This window comes from Corvus moneduloides, chromosome 2 (genome assembly GCF_009650955.1).
Source record: "Corvus moneduloides isolate bCorMon1 chromosome 2, bCorMon1.pri, whole genome shotgun sequence".
Lineage (NCBI taxonomy): Eukaryota > Metazoa > Chordata > Aves > Passeriformes > Corvidae > Corvus > Corvus moneduloides.
The window spans coordinates 4,113,221-4,133,641 of NC_045477.1; the positions used below are offsets into that span (position 1 = coordinate 4,113,221).

General features: G+C 39.8%; 1 protein-coding gene across 4 annotated transcripts in view; it reads left to right on the forward strand.

Annotated features, from left to right (window-relative positions):
- EPHA6 (EPH receptor A6) overlaps nt 1–20,421 on the forward strand; it is a 388,929-nt gene that overhangs the window by 320,754 nt on the left and 47,754 nt on the right. For all 4 annotated transcript variants that reach the window (XM_032095757.1, XM_032095772.1, XM_032095765.1 and 1 more), the window contains 2 exons: nt 5,750–5,811; nt 16,783–16,992. In XM_032095757.1, the coding sequence (XP_031951648.1) occupies nt 5,750–5,811; nt 16,783–16,992 (272 nt within the window). The remainder of the gene's footprint in view (nt 1–5,749; nt 5,812–16,782; nt 16,993–20,421) is intronic.

Below are 20,421 nucleotides of genomic sequence, written 5' to 3' on the forward strand. Positions count from 1 at the left end.
AATCCAAAATGCACTAGCAGCAAGATAAGTGATTAGGAAGTTATGTGATTAGGATGTATATATGTTATCCTATCCTGTTTGCAAACTCTGGCTTCTGAACTCTCAAGCAGGAGTCTGGAACTGCAGCTTCTATTTCTTGAACACAGGTCTTAGACAGGGGCCTTCTGTAATGTGAGTCAATAATTCAAGTGGGGTGGCTTGCAGTAAAATTCACATTGGCTTCATGTGAATTGATGTGGTCTAACAATGCAAAGACAAAAATGCAAAGTGGCGGAATTCTTTTTAATTGGTTTTTTCATAATCTTTCATTTTCTTTCTTTCTCTTTTCCTCCACCCATTTTGAATTACGGGATTTTTTTTTTTTTTATCCACTGAAATGAATTCCTTTCTGGTGCATACAAATGCATTTTTAATCGTGACAGGAGAGAGGAAGCCGCAGTGCCAGCCCGTGGCTCTCGGATTTGAAGGGATGTGTAATGAATGGAGCAGGTGTGGGCTCCAGGAGTGCCTCCCAAGGCCTGCGCATTCCTGTGGCTTGCCCTGGGGGTGCTCTGAGTGCTGTGGGAGCGTGGAAGGCACAGTCCTGTGAGGGCGTGCCTGTGTTTGGGGCTGTCTTATCTCTCTGGCTTTAGCAGGAGATAAATCAGTGGGCAACCAACAGCAGAACATGGCTTTGGAATGAAAAGATGCCTGATAAGGAGGTGATTTCCTGAGCCACGTGGATTCTGATCTGCAGAAGTGATGGAGCAGTATTTTCTAATACGAGCCAGGGAACAGGTGCCAACCTGTGCTGTTTTAAGTGCAAGAATGAGTATCATGTGTTTATGTTAACAAATCTATCCTCATAATTGGTATTAGAGATTTCATGATAAGTGTGTAGAAGAGGAACATGTGCTCACTATTCTTTTTGGAGGATTAATCTTACAAAAAACGTTCATTAAAGGAGGCTTTGCTGCATTATTTAAAATGACAACAGGAGACAACAAGCTGAATATTTTGTCATTGATATGACACTTCAGATTCTCCTCCTTATTCATCACTCTGGCATTCAATTAAATTGCATGCTATCAAAATCTTATGTTGTGGAAAAGAAATAGAGAACTAAAAATATATACAATGTGTATTTTAGATTTAATCGGTATTTTACATTATTCGGCAATGTATGGCTTTCTTTCCTTTTCTTTTTTTTGCATTCCTGCTTATTAAAAAAATGTCAAGCAGATTGATCAATGGAAAATACAAAATTGCAGCATATTCGGAGGTGGCATGACATCAATACAGGTTGTTTGTCATTTTCACTGGTTTTGTTTGAATGGCATTGCAGTACAGCTGGGTGGGAGAACTTCAGCAAAGAACTTTCTAGGGGAAAGTTGTCAAAACCAGTCAGCTTCTTGTCACATGGTGGGAGTTGCCTCAAAATAGTGAAGAGCCCCTGCACCTTCTATAAATTCATCTCAGTTCTGATAAATTGCTGTCCTTTTCCTGCATCGTGCCAAGCCCGAGTACTGCTCTTGTGTGTTCAGGGTGGCTTTCTGACATGCTGGAACTCTGAAATGGATCTCCCAGAGCCACAGTTACTCCATGTGCAAGGAGGGGAAGCTGCTTTAGACAATATCCCACATGTGTCTGGGGTGGGAATATTTATACTTTCACAAAAATTATGAGAACTGCAAATGTGGGCATGGTATCTGTGTGTGTCGTATAAGTACAGTTATTATCTCATGTTGTTATCTTAACTATGTAGTAAAATGATGCATCTGTTGTAATGTGCTGCAAATTATACCTGTGACATATATCATGTGTAAAATCCATATTTGGGGCTCAAACCTATTGCCTCAGGATGCTATATAATTACTCTAAAAGTCTGTTTTGTCACAGTACTCCCCACTCCAGCAGTGCTAAGCATCTAAAACTGCTGCAAGTCTGATTTGTTTGACTGATTTGATCCTTGAATCCATCTTCAAACATTTTTATTTCATCGTCCCCCAATTCAAACAAGAAGCTGTGTGCTCTCCTCCAGCAATGCCTGCAGTTTTTAGCTCCTTGGTTCCAAGCACTCAGCTCATACCTTTTTCAGTGTCCTTTTTCCATTCCTTCTCTTGTGTGGCTCTTGACTGTAAAATTAACTCAGTTCTTCAGAGTTCCTGTGCCTGTTCCTGTATCTGTGTGGAAACACTTCCCTGAACTGCGCAATTCTTTGGACTGGAGATTGGGTGTGTTCCTATCCCAGGAGGTGCAGCCAAGACAGAGGTCATTGTCACTGCCAGGAGAGCCTTTGCTGCCATCTGTATCCCACTGCTCTTTGTCCTTAAACCTGTTTAACTTCTCCATCTTTGTGCTATAAGCAATCCTCGGAAAATAATTCAGTGCATTCCAGCATTGCATTAGCCTACCCCTTGATAAAATAACCAAAGATTGCTTCTCTGTGTCAGAGACTTCTCTGCCCCCTCCCATTTATTCATTCTTGTTTTGAGGATGAAGAATTCTTAGTATCATGAGAACAACATGAATTTTCATGATAAGTAATAGTCCTTTTTTATTTATTTATTTAGATGCAAACACTATACTAGTTTAGAAATCTTCCAGTATTGTTTTTTAAGTCAGTTTTGTAGTTCTCTTTAAAACAAAAGCAGTATTTTGTGTTTTTGCAGGGGTCCAGCAGATACAACCTTTTCTGGACTCAAATTGCAGTACTTGGTAAAGGATAACATGCTGGCAATAGAGCCAGTGCTACCACTTTGATGATAAAAGTTCCCATTAGATTCTATGGTGTACCAGAGTTTTTTACTCTTCAAGTCACCCTAACAATAGGTGACACATTTTTGATCCACGGGTGCTCCAAAGACAAACACTGTGCTGGCTAAAAATTCCACTGTCACAGTCTGGCTTGGAATACATAAATAGCTCCAGGGGTACATTAAACTTGTAGCCAAAATCAGGTGGCTTTTATCAAGTGCTGTCACACTAAAAACCTGATTAATTCAGAATTTAGGTTTGTTTCCAGATTAAAGATTTTTGTGTGAGATAATCAAGTGATGGAGCCAGGTTTATTTTCATGGTGTCATGACACATTGTAGTGTCTTGACACAATCTGAATTTCATTTGAAATTTAGGTAGGATGGCAAGTGATACAGACTGAGTCAGTGGGAAGCTATCAGCCTAAGTGGCTAAATTTATTGATGATATGCTGATTTTCTGATATACAGCAACTTGATTGAAGGAAAATGCTGCACTTTTTTGGTGTATTTAGTGCCATTCCTGTGCTGTCAATTGGAAGAGCTGGTTTTGTGTTAAGGCATGTCATTTCAAGTCATTCAAGTTGAGTAGTTTAAAACCTCATTGTCCAGTGAAAAAATAAATCCACAGATAAATGCATATAAACACATTTCATATTACTTTAACCTAGCAGCACAGGGTCTGAGTAAAAGCAAGTACAGGTGGGGGTTTTTTGGAGAGAATGTTTTATGGGAGAATGTAGAAGAATTAATAGTTCCATTTACAAAGTGTGAAAACAATTTGTGTTGAAGGATATGAATCTAAGGAACATAAAAGCTGTAATGACAGCCTGTGAACCTTACAGCTTCTGGAAAGTGTAGAGTGCCCAAGGATTACCCACAGGAAACCAGGGACACTGTTTTAAAGCTCCATTTGTCCTTCCTTTCAAATGCAGATTTTCCATACAGGCATTTTAGTTGTTGATTTACCCAGAAAGAGAAGTTTCTGGGTAACTTCCACCTGACAAAATATGCCATCTGAAAGCCAACTTTACACCCCTATTTATTGAAAAATGCTATTGTCTGCAACAATTGAGAAATTACTACTTGCTTGAGAGGGTTCTGCACAGTGTAAGATTCTCTAACATCAGGCTGCAGTTTATTTACTTCCCTGGATTACAGGGTTTTCCTTTCATGTGGAGGTGTCAGCCCCTGACAGTAAGGAAATGATAAAGGTAAGGGAATCTAGAGCATTCATGTGCTTGAAACTAAAGAGGCTGGGCTGTACAACCAGTCATCATTAGCAAACTGAACTAAAGGAAACATAAATTTTTGCAACACTCTGATCTCTAGGAGCTTAAGAGTGATGTATCTTTTAAGTTTATAACGCAAAGCCAGGGTATAACCAATGGGTGCAGATGAATATAATTGCTTTGGTGGCAGATGCACATCAGCAGCTGGGACTAAACATTCAGTTAAAAAGAAGCTGGTAACTCTTCACACTTCCTAAAGCCTATCCATTAAGGCATCCCAGAATTTTCACACAAAAAAATGTCATAGTATTGTGACAACACTATGAAGTGTTTTATTCATTGAAGATGTAAACATGAGAGTTGATACAGAAATAATCACAAATTTCATTAGAGGAAATGAGGCAATATTGATAGGAACCACGGAAAGACCAGACTAAGCTGTGTGGAGGGGCATCACCAGGAATCCAAAACTCTGGGTCAGCGTGCTGGGACAAACACAGAAATGGATCATTCACTTTTTTAAATTGAAGGTTAACTGTACCAGCACAGGAGAAATACCTGGCTGTGGCCTGTTGTACACTGTGGACAGTTTAATAAACACTTTCACTGTTAACCAAACTGAACAGAAATGAACAGTTGTGCTGGAACAATCCAAATGCACTTCTACGCTTTATCAGCCCGAGTATTGTGTTTGTTTCTCATCCCCTCAACCAAACAAATCACAACCATAATTTGAGCAGAAGAGGGAAAAAAAGGGATGAAAGAGTCTTCTTTTGGGCTTTCAGAATATTGGCCTGGCTGATGTTGTATTGAGGAGGTGAGATGGTAGACTCTCAATGTCACCACTTGGCATAGCTGTGGTTTCCCACGAACCCCAAAAGAGGTGGCCATTCCCATGGAAAGAAAGGTCTGCCATTTTAAGACCTTTCACCTCCTTCCTAATCTTACTAACATTCTTCTTCATTAGTTTTTTGTATAGAATGGCTTCTTTGGGATATTAATAATTCTAAACATTGCTGTGCAGCCTGGTTGCCCTTCTCCTGCCAAGCACTTGTAGAGGGGTGGTTTTTCAAAGGGTACCAGCAGTGAGCTGCTATTTAAGTACACAGTTTAAAAGTGTGCCTTCAGATTTGGATATCCTTATAAGAAATAAATGTAATGTCTTGTTCTGCTTCAATCTGGATATGGTGCCACCCTGGGACTGTGCAAGTTGAACAAAACCTTGCTTTGAGTAACACTGTGTATATTTTATGTATTTACAAACATATGAACTCAGAGTTTTGCTGGATTATACACACCCCATCTAGGAAATCTAGAAGAGCTTTTTTGGTGACACCCCATTCTATCTGTCTCCTCTGTTTCTAAGTCACTGAGATGTTTTTCTTTGAGAGGAAAATTATGACCCTCAGTTTGTAATTACTTGGACATGGCTTATGAATATTTGGGTTTTACCTTAATTCAGATATAGTCCAAAATATGGCACAGCAAGTTTTGCTATTTGGATATAACAGGCTCTTCTTCGATCATTTTTAAGGGAGAATACACCAAAGTGAATGATGTGCATTCAGCTAATCCAATAAAAATAAAAAAAAAAAAAAAAAAGATAAGGATAGTATATAATTCTTAAAGAGTAACACAGGGAATTGTGTTTGTGATATAAATGAGAATTTTGGAAATATTTTACATATTTAGCTACTGTGAATAACCTCTGCGGAACATCTAGAAGTATAAAAGCCCCATAATATATTTATAATCCTAATGTGTTTCCTTGCTGTTTTGCAGGCAGACCAGTAATGATTGTAGTTGAATACATGGAGAATGGATCCCTTGACTCCTTCCTGCGGGTGAGGTGCCATTTTCTGATGACATTTGAATAAGACACCATTCTAGGTTAAGATTTTAAATCATTTATCACGAATTAATTTCTACATAATGTTATTCATGGATTTTTAGTGAAGAATAGAAGCCTTTTCCCCAGGGTACATTTCTGAGGTACAGTAATACATTAGAGCATGGCTGGAAATAAAGAAGATTTAAACTTGAGAATATAATTGATTTCTTCTACAAAAGTAGTTCCTGTATTTAGCAAAATGTATTTCAAATTGTGTTGTTGTGAAAGAAAAGATAAATTGAAGCATAAATGCCTGGCCTTATGGAAGTGGTTCATTTTTCTCAATCCCCTTCAAAAATACTCTGTTACAATTTTTTTGGTTGGTGAAGCATAGAATATACTCAGTAATTGATTTATAATATTTATGGCTACTTGCATTTAAATTGAATTAGAAAACAGTTCATGGGTGAAATGTCCTGGCATTAATTAACCCCCAAAGGTCCTTAGTAAACATTAAAGAAGGGCTAAAGAAAATGTGAGTAATATGATGGCAAATTGTATTTAATTCTTCTTAGAAAAGTAAAAGGAAAGGATGACTCCCTCTGTGAGCTAAACTTACCCTAAAATAGTCTCTTTTTTAACAGAACCCCTGGAAATGCTCCAGAGGCCCACTGACCTAAGACCTTGTGTGAATAATTTTAATGTCAAGTATTTCAGATTTGTCTTAAAAAGTAAACACCAGCTCTCAGTAGCTCACTGCCTTGCCATTTCCATCCTGCAGAATGGTAAATCTGGGGTTGTGGGAAGTCCCACGGGCTTGGGAACTTGTTTGAAAGGGTACCCCAAAGGAGAGACGTTCAGCAGGGAGCTGTGGAAATACTGGCATGAAAATCTTGGCGATGGTGATTGAAGGATGCTTTGGTAGCAGGAAGAAGGACCTGGTGAGGAAAAAGTGAATAAGCAGGAGTGAAAAGCACCCAGCACTTTAGAAAGAAGATGTACATGAGAGGGGAGAAAGTCATGCAGGCAGTACTTTTGGGAAGAGGGGGAGCAAAAAGAGAAGAGCATTTGGAACAAAGGATACAGCCCTGAGAGTACAGCAGAGCCATTGCCACAGATACCTGTAGACACTGATTCTCCTTTCTTTTGGTTTTGATTATTCCATAGTAATTTTTCTCTAACATTTCTTGTTGTCCTCTTCACCGACTCTCCCAAATAATTTTTCATTTTCCATTGTCAAGACACCTAAAAGATACTTATTGTGTTGTCAGAAACACACCAGCACCACAGTTTCCTGTGAGAATATGCTGATTTCTCAAAATCAAGCTATTTTTACGGAACGTTTAATATCATCCATGTCTTAGACGCTGGGTAGTTTTTAAAAATTACTCCCTTTTCCTTTCTGGCTCATCTCTCTGTCCATCTGCAGCAGAGGGACTGCCACTGATTTGAGTAGCAGCTTCCCTGCTCTGTAATTTTTCAGCAGTGCCCCAGGAAGATGTGTCTGGTGATCTGAAACATTGTTCTGTGTGTGTGTGTGTGTGTGTGTGTGTGCAGAATTTCATGGAAGAGAATAGAACCAAGTCCTGAAATAATTCATGAGAGAGAATTACCTTCCTCTGAATGGCTCTGTGTGATATCTATATCCCACGTTTATTTCACATGCATTCATTTATCAGAACAGTTACTACTTATTATGATACTTTAATAGAAAGTGGCATCAGCAGAATTACAACGTTACTGTGGAGCAATGCGTCTCATATTGCATTGGATATATCTGGAAGCAGAACCTCAGGGGGGGAAATGTGAGCTAATAATTTCTGCAGCTGTTTTTCATGTATGTTATTTTACAGCTTCAATTCACGCTTCAGATATGGGTTATTCTTCTAAAATGCTTTTTAAATGTACTTTAGATAATATTCAACATCCCAAAGCACTGTAGATATATGTCAGCATTTCTGTTTAATAATTAGCAGAGCAAATGGCTGCAAAGTAACCTATTTAAAAAGAAATCCAGCTGCTTCATTAATAATAGTTGTTTCCTGCAGATATAAGTCCACATTTTTAAAAGCTTTTGTGAAGATACAAAGAAACAGAGAGGCTTTATCTTTAGCAATCCTAGTGAAAGGCATTCAGTGACTATAACAAATGTTGTGGGATTTGGAAGGGCTTATAAGACAGTCTGTCTTTCTTATTATTTAAAGGAATCAATTGTTCCAGTGCAAAGTGTTTTTACTCAGAGGAGAAAGAAGTCCATTTCTCACCATAAGAAATACTTCCCAACATACCACAGCCGGCAAAAATTCCCTAGTACATCACTCCATCTGTGTTTCTCCAAAAGCCAGCAAAAATGGGTCAGTCTTACAAATTCAAAGTGAGATTCTGTGGTGAACCATATGAGGGTATTCCAGAGGAAGAATTCCATTTGCCATCACCCTCCTCACAGCCATGGTGGGATATTTGCTTTCATGCCAGTACAGATTGTGCCATGAATCAGAAGCCTCCCCCCAGCCTTTAATCTTTTACCCCTAAAATCTTAACAGCCTTTACTTCCTTGCTTTTTTGAGAGCAGTGTCCACTTTCTGCTATTTGCATGGATTTAATAGCAAGCTGGGCTGAATTATGTCTTCCCCACCCCACAAAATATCCTGTATGCCAGCTGCTAACTCTGAGCTTTTGGGTAAAAAACGTTGGCATGGATTTGCAATATGAAGCTGCTTCAGAGATATTCTAGTGGGAAGGCATCAGCTAATTAGAACCAATTTTGTAAGATGATGGTAATTAATTTCAGTGATTGTGCATCATCAGACATCCTAAATTGCTGGATACACTTGACACTGAGTTTTCCTCAGAAATACTGCATTATTTTCACAATTATATAAAACTCATTTACAAAAGATGGAACTTAGTTTTTTGTAGTGTTGTTTGGGAGTTTTTTATCATATGAGATTGAGACATGTAGGTTAATCATATACAAAAGTATACCTGAAATTTTCTATCAATAAAGCAGTTGTCTGCCCAGAAATGAGGTTCATGTGGCTTCATTTCTGGTAACACTTGGAGAGATTTCTCTGAAAAAGGATGTGGGTTTCCAGCTAAGTATTTCCTCAGGGGCTAGAAGCCTCTTTCAGCATTACACCAACAACTTCCAGACAGAGGAAATCCGTGCTTGGAAAGAAAGTGGCTGACCTTTGGGAATTGAGGAGACCCAGGTAAAATTTCCTGTTACAAGCTTCACACACAGACTTCGGATGGGGCTCATTGTCGTTATGTTTTAGCACCTGCCTGTGTCACAGAGATCTCAGCAATCACTTACACTGCAGGCACATGAGGCAAATTATAAAGGCAAGAAGGGTTGAAAGGGCAGCTCTCTGTATTGATAGAAAGATGTTAGTGATAAGACAGACTAGGTGCAGTCAGATGTGTTTGCTCGGGCTTGTTGTTACAGGCTGCAGAAGATACGACAAGAAAGACAACCAGGAGAGATGCATAATAACCACAAACAACAACCAGAAAAAAAGCTGAAAACCCACAAAACCTTGTTAGCAAGCAGTCTGGCAGTTTGCCATTGCTGTGGGTTGGAGATGATTGCAATAATTCCTACAAAAGTCCTTTCCCCTAGGTTGGTCTTTTCACCCCGCCACACCGATCCCCACTGAGCCCACTCTCTAAGCCTGTGCCTCACAGATTCATGGGGTTATTCAGATTCAAATCTCATCTGCTCCCTTTTGTTTTCACAGTTCCATTTAAGGGGTCATTCTTGGATGAAATAATTGGATTTAGCATCACATGGACAGGAGCAGGGTGATTAGGAGATGAGGTGGCTTCTTGAGAAGAATGATACCTGCAGAGCTCTATGCTGGCTGTGGTCTCTGCTCACCTCCTCGTGCATCAGGCAGTGTGGGCATGGATTTAAACACAGAAAAGGAACATGTCTGGAAGCTGCCTTTTGGAGGAGGTTTGTGTTGGCTACACAGAATCATGTAAAATGGACCAAAAAATATCACCAGAATACTGAATTCTTTCATACTTTCCTGCAGCTACAGACTACCAGAGCTTTGTTCCTGCTCAGCGTCCAAGGTGTGCTGAATAGACAGAGGTATTTAGGTTTGAAAGATGCTCCAGTCTTCCCCAGTTTTGTGAATCTCAGAGCTGTAAAAGGAAGCGATGCATTTCCCTGGGATAATCACAGCAGCACCTTTGTGCTTGCCATTGTAATTCTCCTCCTCCTACCCAAAAGCTGGTGCTGATATATTTCCATTTGCTTCAGAAAATTAAAATACTTGTTGAAAAAAGTTAGATTTATATACAGGCAAGCATAGTAAGTGGAAATGCTGCCACACATATATTTTTATTTCAGAGAGTCTGTAAGAAATTTGCTTAATTGCCTTAGAGCACCAACTGCAGCATACTGTACAGCAAATGAAACCCTGGAATTCAGCTTCAAGTTTTAATCCCTCGAGGCTGGCCTAGCAGAGGCTAAGATAAGTGTTACTAGATGGAGACAATATTATGATATACTGCTCTTTCTTGCAGTAATCGTTATGAAGTTATTCTCAGAGCAGCTTTGCCATCACACTCACCCTTTTTTCAGTTTAGATGCTCTGGCAGACACATTTAGCAAGTTCAGGGGAAAGGGAGAAAAGACAAAAATGAACACTTGTAGCAAAGTCTATGAAACAATGTAGTAAAGTGTGTGTTGTATATCCATCTAACATGGCCTCCCCAGACGGAGTAAGCTGTGAGGAAGAGAAGCCAGATGGTCTTTTCTAAGTCTAATGGCTCCTGTTATTATTTATCTGCATTCAGAGAGGCAACAACCTTGGTGCTCATAACTAATATTCCCTCTTTTGCTTCCCCATGCAGCATTCATGTGCACTTTAATTTATTGGAGGCACTTTCCTTTCCTGGCAGGATAAAGGTGGCATTTTGCTTTCAAAAATCATTCTGTAAAATAGAAAACCTGCACTGGAAACCTGGAAACTGCTGATACAATTTTTTTTTTTTTTTTTTTTAACCAAAATCAGACTGAGCAATTAGAAAGTGAATTTGAAAGATTGCATTACCTTACCAGTGAAATTGTAAGCAACATGTATTGAAGTGATCTAAGATTACACTGAGAAGCTGTCACTGATGCTACAGAGCCAGCATTTGTTCTCAAGGAATGTTTTACCCTGCTAAAAGGACATATAAGCAGCATTTCTGATGCTGCTGTGAGAAGTTCATTTAGAAATGCTGGGGATTTCTAATATGTAGATTTTCTTACTTACACATTAAATACCATAATATTCTTAGTACTGAGCAACAGGAAATTTATTACAAACTGTCTTACATTAGAAGGCAAAAAGAATTTGATAGGTTATGTGGACTCTTTCAGTGTGCTCTTTACCTTTGTGAATTTGTCAAGAATGGGAAATCAGAAGATCAGAACAGAGCCAGTGTCTTTTAGATGAAGGGATTTTGAATGTCTTTTAAAAGAGAGGAAAAAAGAAGCCAAGAAATTACAAGCCAGTCAGCTTAATGTCAACTTCTGTAAGATTTCTGGAACAAATTATCAAACAACGTCTAAGCATCTTAAAGATAACAGTGAGATAAGTGTGAGCTAACCTGGATTTGTCAAGAACTAATTCTGTCAAACAGATCTGGTTTCCTTTTGTAGCAGGGCGCAGGCTTTGTGGCTGAGGGAGAAGCAGTTGATCTTGTAAACTTTGGCTTTAGTAAGGCTTTAAAACTCTCTCACATGAGATCCTTGTGAGCAGGTAGAGAAATGTGGTCTTCATGAAATTTCTGCTGTATCGGCTACATCCTGTGTGGAGGGAATGGAATTTGGATGGAAAGATGTATGAAGTAGGGCTGTTCTGCACTCTGTGTTTCCCCAGATTCTTTTTAACTTCTGGATCCTGACACTGCAACTAAACTATGAAATTTTCAGGCAATACAAAGCTGAGAAGGAACACAAGCTGTCAGCAGGGTAGAGCTAGGATTTAAAATCATCACAACAAATTTAAGAAATAATTTAGTAACTAATTAGCTTAAAATTAATTAGAAATATGTAAAGACAAGGGCACGATACTCCACTGTGGCTGGAATAATCAGCTATAGAGTAGAGGACAGAAAACGCCTGTTCAGACAGAAGTCTGATGAAAGAAATTACTGTAGAAATTGGGGTAGGTCAGGGGCATTTGCATTGCTGTGACAAATGCAAACAGCAAATACCACCATGGAATCGACAAATAGGAGTCTCCCCTGCAAGGTCTGTGAAGTGTTTTTTTTCCTCTCTGCTTCACACTGGCAAGGCCTCGGACTACTGCCTTGTTTGCACCTCAGTTTTTCAGGAACTGCATGGAGTGGTTGGGCAGAGTCCACAATAAAATCAAAATGAAAAGTAGCCAAGGAAATGAGATCTGTGGACTGAACCAGTGTGAAGCCCAAAGAAAAGGGCAGGAGAGATATTTAGTCTTGGTGGGCATAAAAAACAGTTGCAAAGAGGAATTGAAATCTGTGCCAGTCCAAGTGCCAGGCTCAAGGGAGGCACCTTATATAAAGTATGGTATAAAGTGGACAGAATAAGAAATAATGGCCCTAGTGGTCTTCAAGTGCAGGTTATAAAAGCATGTCAGGAATGACACAGGGTGAGAGATGATTTGTTCCCTGCTCAAACCCTTCCAGGTCTGTGATTCTGTGACAGCTGTGTTCCAGTGCACCAAAGTGGGCAGGGACCCCTGGTTATTCCAGGGCATCCCCTTCCTGCTGTAGCTGCGTGAGGAAAGCAGGGCCACAGGTCACAGGGCTGCTCTTGCTGTGCCTCCAGATCAGAGGGTGGTTATTGCACCTCATAATAACCTTTGGAAGGGCTTCATCTTGCAAATACTTTTTAATAATAAAAAGATTACCCATATTTTTAATGGTTGAAGAGTCACTTAGATTCTCATGTAGGATCACTCATTAGCATTTAAAATGAACTAAAGTAATTATATTTAATTGAATTAAAGGAACCTATTAATAATAATTAAGTCTGCATGGAATTCTGTCAACAGTTGAATGAAGAAGAAATTATCAGTTGACCTCATTTAGTACCAAAAATATAAACTTTAGTGTGATACACATGATAGTTTGAAGCATGAGTTACACTTCGAAGAAACACCAAGCTGCAACTTGAATTTTGGAAGATTTATCAGGACAAAGTTCTACCATTTACTTTGCACAGTAAAACTGTAACAATAAACGCACAGCAAAAACTGCGTCTTTCACACAGTGACCAGTAGGAACTGTCAGTGGTGAATATGATCTAGGTTAGACAAAGAAACACCATTTTCAATGCTGCTCTCCACCTAAAATGAGATCTAAATAATCTGCAATAAAATATTTAGACCTGTAGCAATCAAATCCTGCACAGAGGATAAAGGCCTAAAAATGTTCTGACTCATTTGGCAAATAAAGAAGTGGATTTTGGAATAGATGGAACTCCAGAAACAATACAGAAAAATCCAGTGGCTACACCTCCAAAAGGTTACTGGGCAGTGAAATAAATAGAAACCTTCTGAAGAAGAAAAATTCCAGGGGCTTGTAGAAAAGCACTAAACTGGGCACTGGAGCTGAAAACTGGAGAGCAAAATACAATGAAACTCTGGATATCCTCTTTCCTCCCCTCCAGTAACTGACCCTCTTCACCAGCCCATTATATGTCAGTGCTCTTGAAAGTTCTGTAACAGTAGGAGAATATTTCCCTTACATAAGCTTTTCAAAAGCAAACTGTAGCTGAATAAAAATCACATTTTCAGGGCTTCAAAAATGCAAGAGTAACTGCTCAGATATTGCATCTATACCCAGCTGTTGAGAAAAGTTAGTTTAGCAAAGCCATCAAAGGTTGATTAAAATTTAATGGGATGATAGGATAAATGTGGTGAGCCCACTGAGGTCTGAATTGCTGCCAGTATTGATTAACACCCTTAACAGCCCAGTGGGAATCCTATCAAAAACATATTTCAAATCTAAGCTATGGGAATCAGAATAAAGCCCTGGGTAACAACCATCCTATCGGTCAGATGAGTGTTTTATTTCCCCATATGACAGGTGAATGAAACAAGACAGTGGAAAGTTGCCAAAGGATTGTACCTGGGGACTTAAAAAATGCTGAAGATAGGAGGTCAGATTCTAACTGCTATAATTTCATCAACCTAGTTGAATTTTCCAAAGGTTAAATATAACCCATAGTCTGTATCCAGATCAGCTTACATCAAAAAAAAAAAATTTTGATGCATTGAAAGATAACAGTTTATAGATTGTAAGGGGATACAGCTGGCATGGAAACCGATGAAGAAGTGATTACAAAGAGACTTGATTGAGAAAAGACTGTTCTGCTGACAGTAAAAATGTAGTCGTTCCAACTGCAAGGCTGGCAGTGAAAAAATATAAAACCAAGCATGAGAAAAGAGAGAGGAGAGCAGACGCAGTAGAGGATTCTGAGAAATACAAAGAGGGAGAAGGAGGACAGAATAAAATTGCAGCTGGTACATTAGCAGGTCTGTCATTTCTTTAAAGGTGAAGATAAGAAGCTTTAACTTTTTGTGTCAAGGCAGAAGCCCAGAGAAATTTGAAAGAAGGAAAAAGAGAGAATGGCAAAAGCATGAGATTGTTTTAAACTCGGGCATTACTGCTCTACTGGTAAGGCAAGTACTGAGACTTGGAAAGAGCAGAAAAAAGGGTATGTTTTATGAAAAATCAGCCAAGCATGGTCTAGATTTGAAAGAGCAGAAATTAAAAAAGGAAGGAATGAATGCTTGCAATCCAAGAGGACAAAAGGTTAAGGGAGGTGCTGCAGATGACTCTGAGGTTTGTTGAAAGAATGGCGCTGTTAAGGAAGATAAGGAGGAGGTAGAAATCTACAGTTTTGAGAGGTTGCTTTAGTTTGGTGCTTTGTTGTTGGGGTAGAGAGGGGCTTGAATGGTCATTTTGCAAAAGTCAGGTACTGACACTTTTTTCCAAATCCTAATTCTACAGTTACCTGAAAAGAGTAATCCATACATGGTAAATGTGAAGAGTATTAACTGTTGGCAACCAGCTTTGTCATTTTTGAATCAACTGAACAATTAGAATTACTAAATAAAAGGCAAAATTCAAATCCCATGTGGCTTCATTACAAAAATATTGAGTTAATGTCCTTCCTTTACAGGAAGCAGCTTAAAGTAGTTAAGAATATAATCTTTTGTCTTTCTTTGCTTATTTGCTGAATGGAATGAGTTTATTTAAAGCACCTGTCACTGGTAATTTGGGACTCATTACAATTGTGTCTGGACCCTCTGCTCAATGTCCTGTGCAGAACCAGCTGCTCACAGGTGGCCTTGATGGAGACGACAAGGGAGAGTGTGGCCTGATTGCTTGGGGAGATCTGCTTCCACTTCTGTGTGGAGGTTTTAGAGACAGAAAGGCTTTACTTCCCTGATACAAGGCACTGACACATTCAAAGGGGAAAAATTGCTCTGAGTCAGTTGTATATAGCTGGTTTCAAAGAATTGTCCTTAAATGTGCTTTATTGGCACGTGGCTGTGGTGTTCAGCCACTGATGGAAGCATGACTCCTTAAATATAAATCTTGCTGGGAAGTATAATAAGGCTATGAGGTTTTCTAGCTGACAAGGTGTGTTGGTATCTTCCTTTTACCATTTTCTTTCTGGTTTTTGTCTTAGTCTTTAAATGTTCATATCCTGATTAGCTGGATATAGGCCCCAAACCATTGAATCATTATGGAAATGCTGAAATACTTTGCTGACCAGGGATAAAGCTAAGCGTATCCATACAGTTCAGCCTGTTGCTTTGGTGAATCTAAAGAATTGGCTGAACTTCCTGTAAGCTTCTTCCCTATAAAAATCATCTTGTTTAAATGCATGAGCTAAGCAGTAGAAATGTCCTGAATGCTGATCCGAATTTGCTATTTGTCTGTAGCCCAATGCTGAAAGTGTTGAAAGAGAAAATGGAAAGTTAACTTGTTTGCAGGAGTTGTTGGCTTTTGTTTGGCTGTTCCTGCTAACATAAAAATCCTGGCTCACTGAATAATCCACGAGAAGCTAAATGTCTGCCAGTTGAGGTCACAAAAATACTCCTGCAAGCAGTCTGCTGTGAATGGTAGGTAGGGCAGGCCTAAACAAGGCAAAGAGCCTGTAATCACATTTCTGTGCGTGCACTCCCTTGGTCCCCACTGCCATTCAGGAGCTGTCTGATGCAGGACAAAAAGAAGTGTTCACTTTAATACTGCAGATGGAGAAACTGAGGCCCAGCAAGGTTGCCCAGCTGGGCAAGCACAGTTAATGACATAACTCTGATGTACGTGTTCAACTCCAGGACATTTCAGAAGGTGCTAAGCAGTTTAATGCATTCATGGGTCTGAGCTTAACCTTAATCAGCTAGGAAGATTTTGGGAAAGCTACATAACCCTTGAATTTCACCCCAAATCTCCTTTTTAATCTAGTGTTCAGAGATTAGGTTTTAGGTGCACAACAAGCATGAGCTAAAGCCTCAGACTTTTTTCAGGTTATTTTGGGATTTTTTTTTTAAACAAACAAACCCTCCCAAAAAAAAAAAAACCATAAAAGTGAGGTAGCAACAGTACCCTAATGCAGACAATCAAGGCTGAGACAATAAAAAGAGGGGGTTTTGTTTCCTGAGGCCATGGAGTAATAGGTGAAGATTTTTGTGTCCTTTCTCTTTCTTGTACTAAAAATAGTGTTGGGAGAAGGCATTCATGGTAACCAAGTATGAAAGAAATTAAATGTTGTCAGTGGGAAGATTGTGAAAATGTGTAGGAAAGGGGGATAAGCTGCACAATGAGAGATGGGATGCACTGCCAGCCAATTTAAGTAGTTGAAAAAACAAGCTTGCAGTGGGCAGATTGGCTGGATGGGTGACAAAAGTATTTTAAATAAGAGCTGTGGTTAAGATCACTAGAATGAAACAAATAGAAAGTAGCTGTGCTGTTTCTTCCCTTGCAGAAGCACGATGGGCACTTCACAGTGATCCAGCTGGTTGGGATGCTGCGGGGGATTGCCTCTGGCATGAAGTACCTGTCAGACATGGGCTACGTCCACCGGGACCTGGCAGCGCGGAACATCCTGGTCAACAGCAACCTCATGTGCAAAGTCTCGGATTTTGGCTTGTCACGGGTGCTGGAGGACGACCCCGAAGCCGCCTACACCACAAGTGTGAGTTTGTCTTATCTCATTTGAACAGCTGATTGCTGGTGCCTCTTGTATTCCAGCTGCAGATTTGTCTGTGCTATAGGAAGAACAGTCGGAATTATTGGCTTTGTTCCCTTCTGCTTCAGTCATGTGATTCAGTAAACACACTGGCTATGCTAAGGGAAGTTGTTTTGATTTTTGGCTAAGGGATGTGTAATAAACTTTGGAAAAGTTTATTTTAAGTGTAAGTGGGAGGCCTTTTTCATTCTTCTTTGCGTTTTGTGTTTGGTTTTGTTGGCTGTGGAGGGTCTTTTCCCATGTTGTTTCCTCTTCTGGTAATTTGTGTTCATTTACAAGGATATGTTTGTAAAAGAGAGAGATGGGAGAGGAAAGAACCTTACCAGCTTCACTGTTGGAAGCATGCTGTTAAGCCTTCCATTCATACATTAAAATTTAATTTTTATTTCACTGAAATTTACCTTCTAGCTGGAAATGTAGGACCTTCCTTGCATGGTTTAAGTCTCAGTTCATTAATGCTTAATCCCTTATGTGATGCAAGTAAATTGTTATAATGGCAAATGGGGTTTGGGTGAGACGTTTGGGGATGGGTTTTTTTGGTTTATGGTGCTGTAGGGGGATTCCAGTGAAGTGAAAACTTCTTGAACATGAAAAGGCTTGTTCAAATGTGACCACTGTTCAAATTAGTCCCAATATAGCATTTTCTCCTGATACCAAAATGTTCAACTACATTTCAGTTCCAATTTTTATCACAACATTAAGAATTAGCTAATTATAAGCTGATTTTTTTAGTAACTTTCATATCTATCATTGAAACTATTTCAGAGCCAGAGTGCATGCTCATTACTACTCTCACAAAATGTGCAGAATTTGTATATTCCCGTGATAGGGCACAGTGACAGAATTCTAATAGAGAAGATAAATGAGCATTAAATAACTTATTTCACCTTTTTTTCTATTACACTTTAAAAAGTGATGTATGGCCAAAATAAGGAACTCATCTAATTTCTCTGTACTGCAGTAAGTACTGTGGTGCATCTACTGAATTTAATGTAGATGTTGTAATGGGATTATAGAGCCTGTATATTTATATATGCAGAATATATGTTTACTTTTCATTTAGGCCTAAAATAGAGGTGTTCTGATAATTTTCTTGCAACTCCCATTTCTTAGAAGTTCTATACAGAACTGCAAGCTGACTTAGAGGAAAACAAGTAACTTTGCAAGGTTTTCTCTTGGTTTTAATATGCAAGCTGGGGAAAAAAAGAGCCCAGATTTTACTTTATAGCAGAGATGTCCTTCATTTAGTTCTCAAAACCTCTCTTGCTTCACACTGCTTCTTAGTACGGGGCTTGAAAAGGAAAATAAACATCGCTGCAGCTTAACACATTCTCACATGAGGGCTGAGCCTTGCTAATTGCCCGTGTGAGCGAGCTCCACTGGCACCGAGTGCCCCAGTGACAGGAGTCAAGTGGCAGTCTCAGCTCTGAGCCTGGGCTAATGGGCCCAGCTGGCGCGAGGCACTGGGAGTGGCAAGGCAGCCTCTCTCCCAGTGACATGCAGGAAAGATCCCAAACGGTAAACAGAGGCTTTCAGCCAGTATTTATCCTGTAATTTTCTGCTGGATCCCGACAAGGAACAATTAGTTTTATAGAGTAGTTAGTGCCTGTCCTGTTCATCATGGCTAGAGCTGCTTTTAATCAGGAAATGCTGTGCTGTAAAAAAAGAAAATCAGTGCCATGACATACTCCTTTTTTCCTTTATCTGTGCTGAAGGACTTCCTCGAAACGTAGGACAGGCTCTGATGAAATGCTCCCTGTTTTCCTGTTGGTTCACCCAGCTGCTTAACATGAGAGCCTGTTTGTAGGTGTAGAACCTCAGAAGTGCCTCAGAGCCACTGCTGCAACCTGCCAAGGCTGCAGCCTGGTGCTGAACTACCAAATCCTGTCGAGCAGGTACCTAGAGCATGTCCAGCAGGAGGGGATATCACAGAGGCTGATGGCCAGTGGCAGGTCCCTGTGTCAGCCAGACACCCAAGGTGAATCTGTTTTGACCATGAACTCACCAAAGAAGATCAAAAAGCTTTGAAACTAAGGTGAGGAAAATGCTATGTGCCATTATTATGAACTAGAAACTTTGTAAACAGGAAGGATTCAAAGCAACAGAGTCAGGTATAAGGGAAATGAAAAACATTTCAAATCACTCATTCCTTCAACTCCAGCTTTCCTGTCCTTGCAAGTGGGTCCTCACACACTGACTCTATTAGTCATTGTGGCAGAGCCTGCCCAGTTCCTTCTGTCACTTCTGGTCCTTGGGAAATGTCCTTCCCTCATTCCTGAGGGCAGACTGACAGCTGCAGTCCATGTTCCGTGTTCCACTCACTCTCTGTGAACTGGGGATAGCCACGTTTCTGTGGGATGCTCTTGCCTTCCATAGACTCCATCCTCGGGGTCCTGCTCCCCTCAAGCAAGGCCAGCAGATTTCTCTGTAGGACTGCTCAGCAGGAAGTCAAAAAGCCCTGTCAGTTTTTAAAAGGACTCAGCACAGCTCTGACCAAAGTGGGGTGAGGACTGAAAGAGGGAGAGATTTGTCACAATGGCTGTGGAAGACTCAGGGAAGACCTTCACCCCTTTAGGAGTCTTTCATGGTAACAGAAGGGACTAGAACCCTACACTGGGTGCCAAATCCTCTTGCAGCTCTCACTGCCCATCATTTTGGCATTGACCTTTTTTTTTCCCTCATGAACATCTTCCCATCATCAGGCCATGTGTATTACTAGAGGATTTTATAGCCTCTCTTTAGTTCCATATGGTGCTTTTGCCATGTGAAGGTTAAACCCTCAGTGTTCTCTCAAAGATTCTGGTGTTTTTAGGATTCATGTTTCCTCTCCACAGAGATTTTTATTGATAACAGCCCAGTACCTGTAACTGCAGGAAATCCACAGAGTGGGTCTGCATATTGAATAGTGGTATTTTTAGCCTCACATCTCTCAGTACAGCACTGTCAGTACTCAGAGGAAACTGATTATTTTATCTTCCCCTTTTTGTCTTAGTCCCGGTGTCAGAAATTGAATGGTACAATTGGATGTTTTCTTTGGGAATGATCTACAATGCAATGTAAGCCAAAAATAGACTTTTATATCTATGATGCAGTGGTCAATACTGTGTGAATGTATTTTTTTTGTCTTCCAGCCTGTTGAGACAAGGATGTAAATATGTCTTTCAAAGGGTTTTTCGGAAATAAGATATTGATTCCTGTTTGTTACCTGGAATCACAAATGTTTCACAAATCTTACAGCAAGATACAACTTTAGAATAGAAAGGAGGAATTAAAAGCCAGGAACATTTGACTGCAAATCTTTGTGTTCCAGATTGATCAGGAAAAGATGAGGCAAACTTTGGGATAACTCAGTACTATGAGAGTTTTGCTATTGGA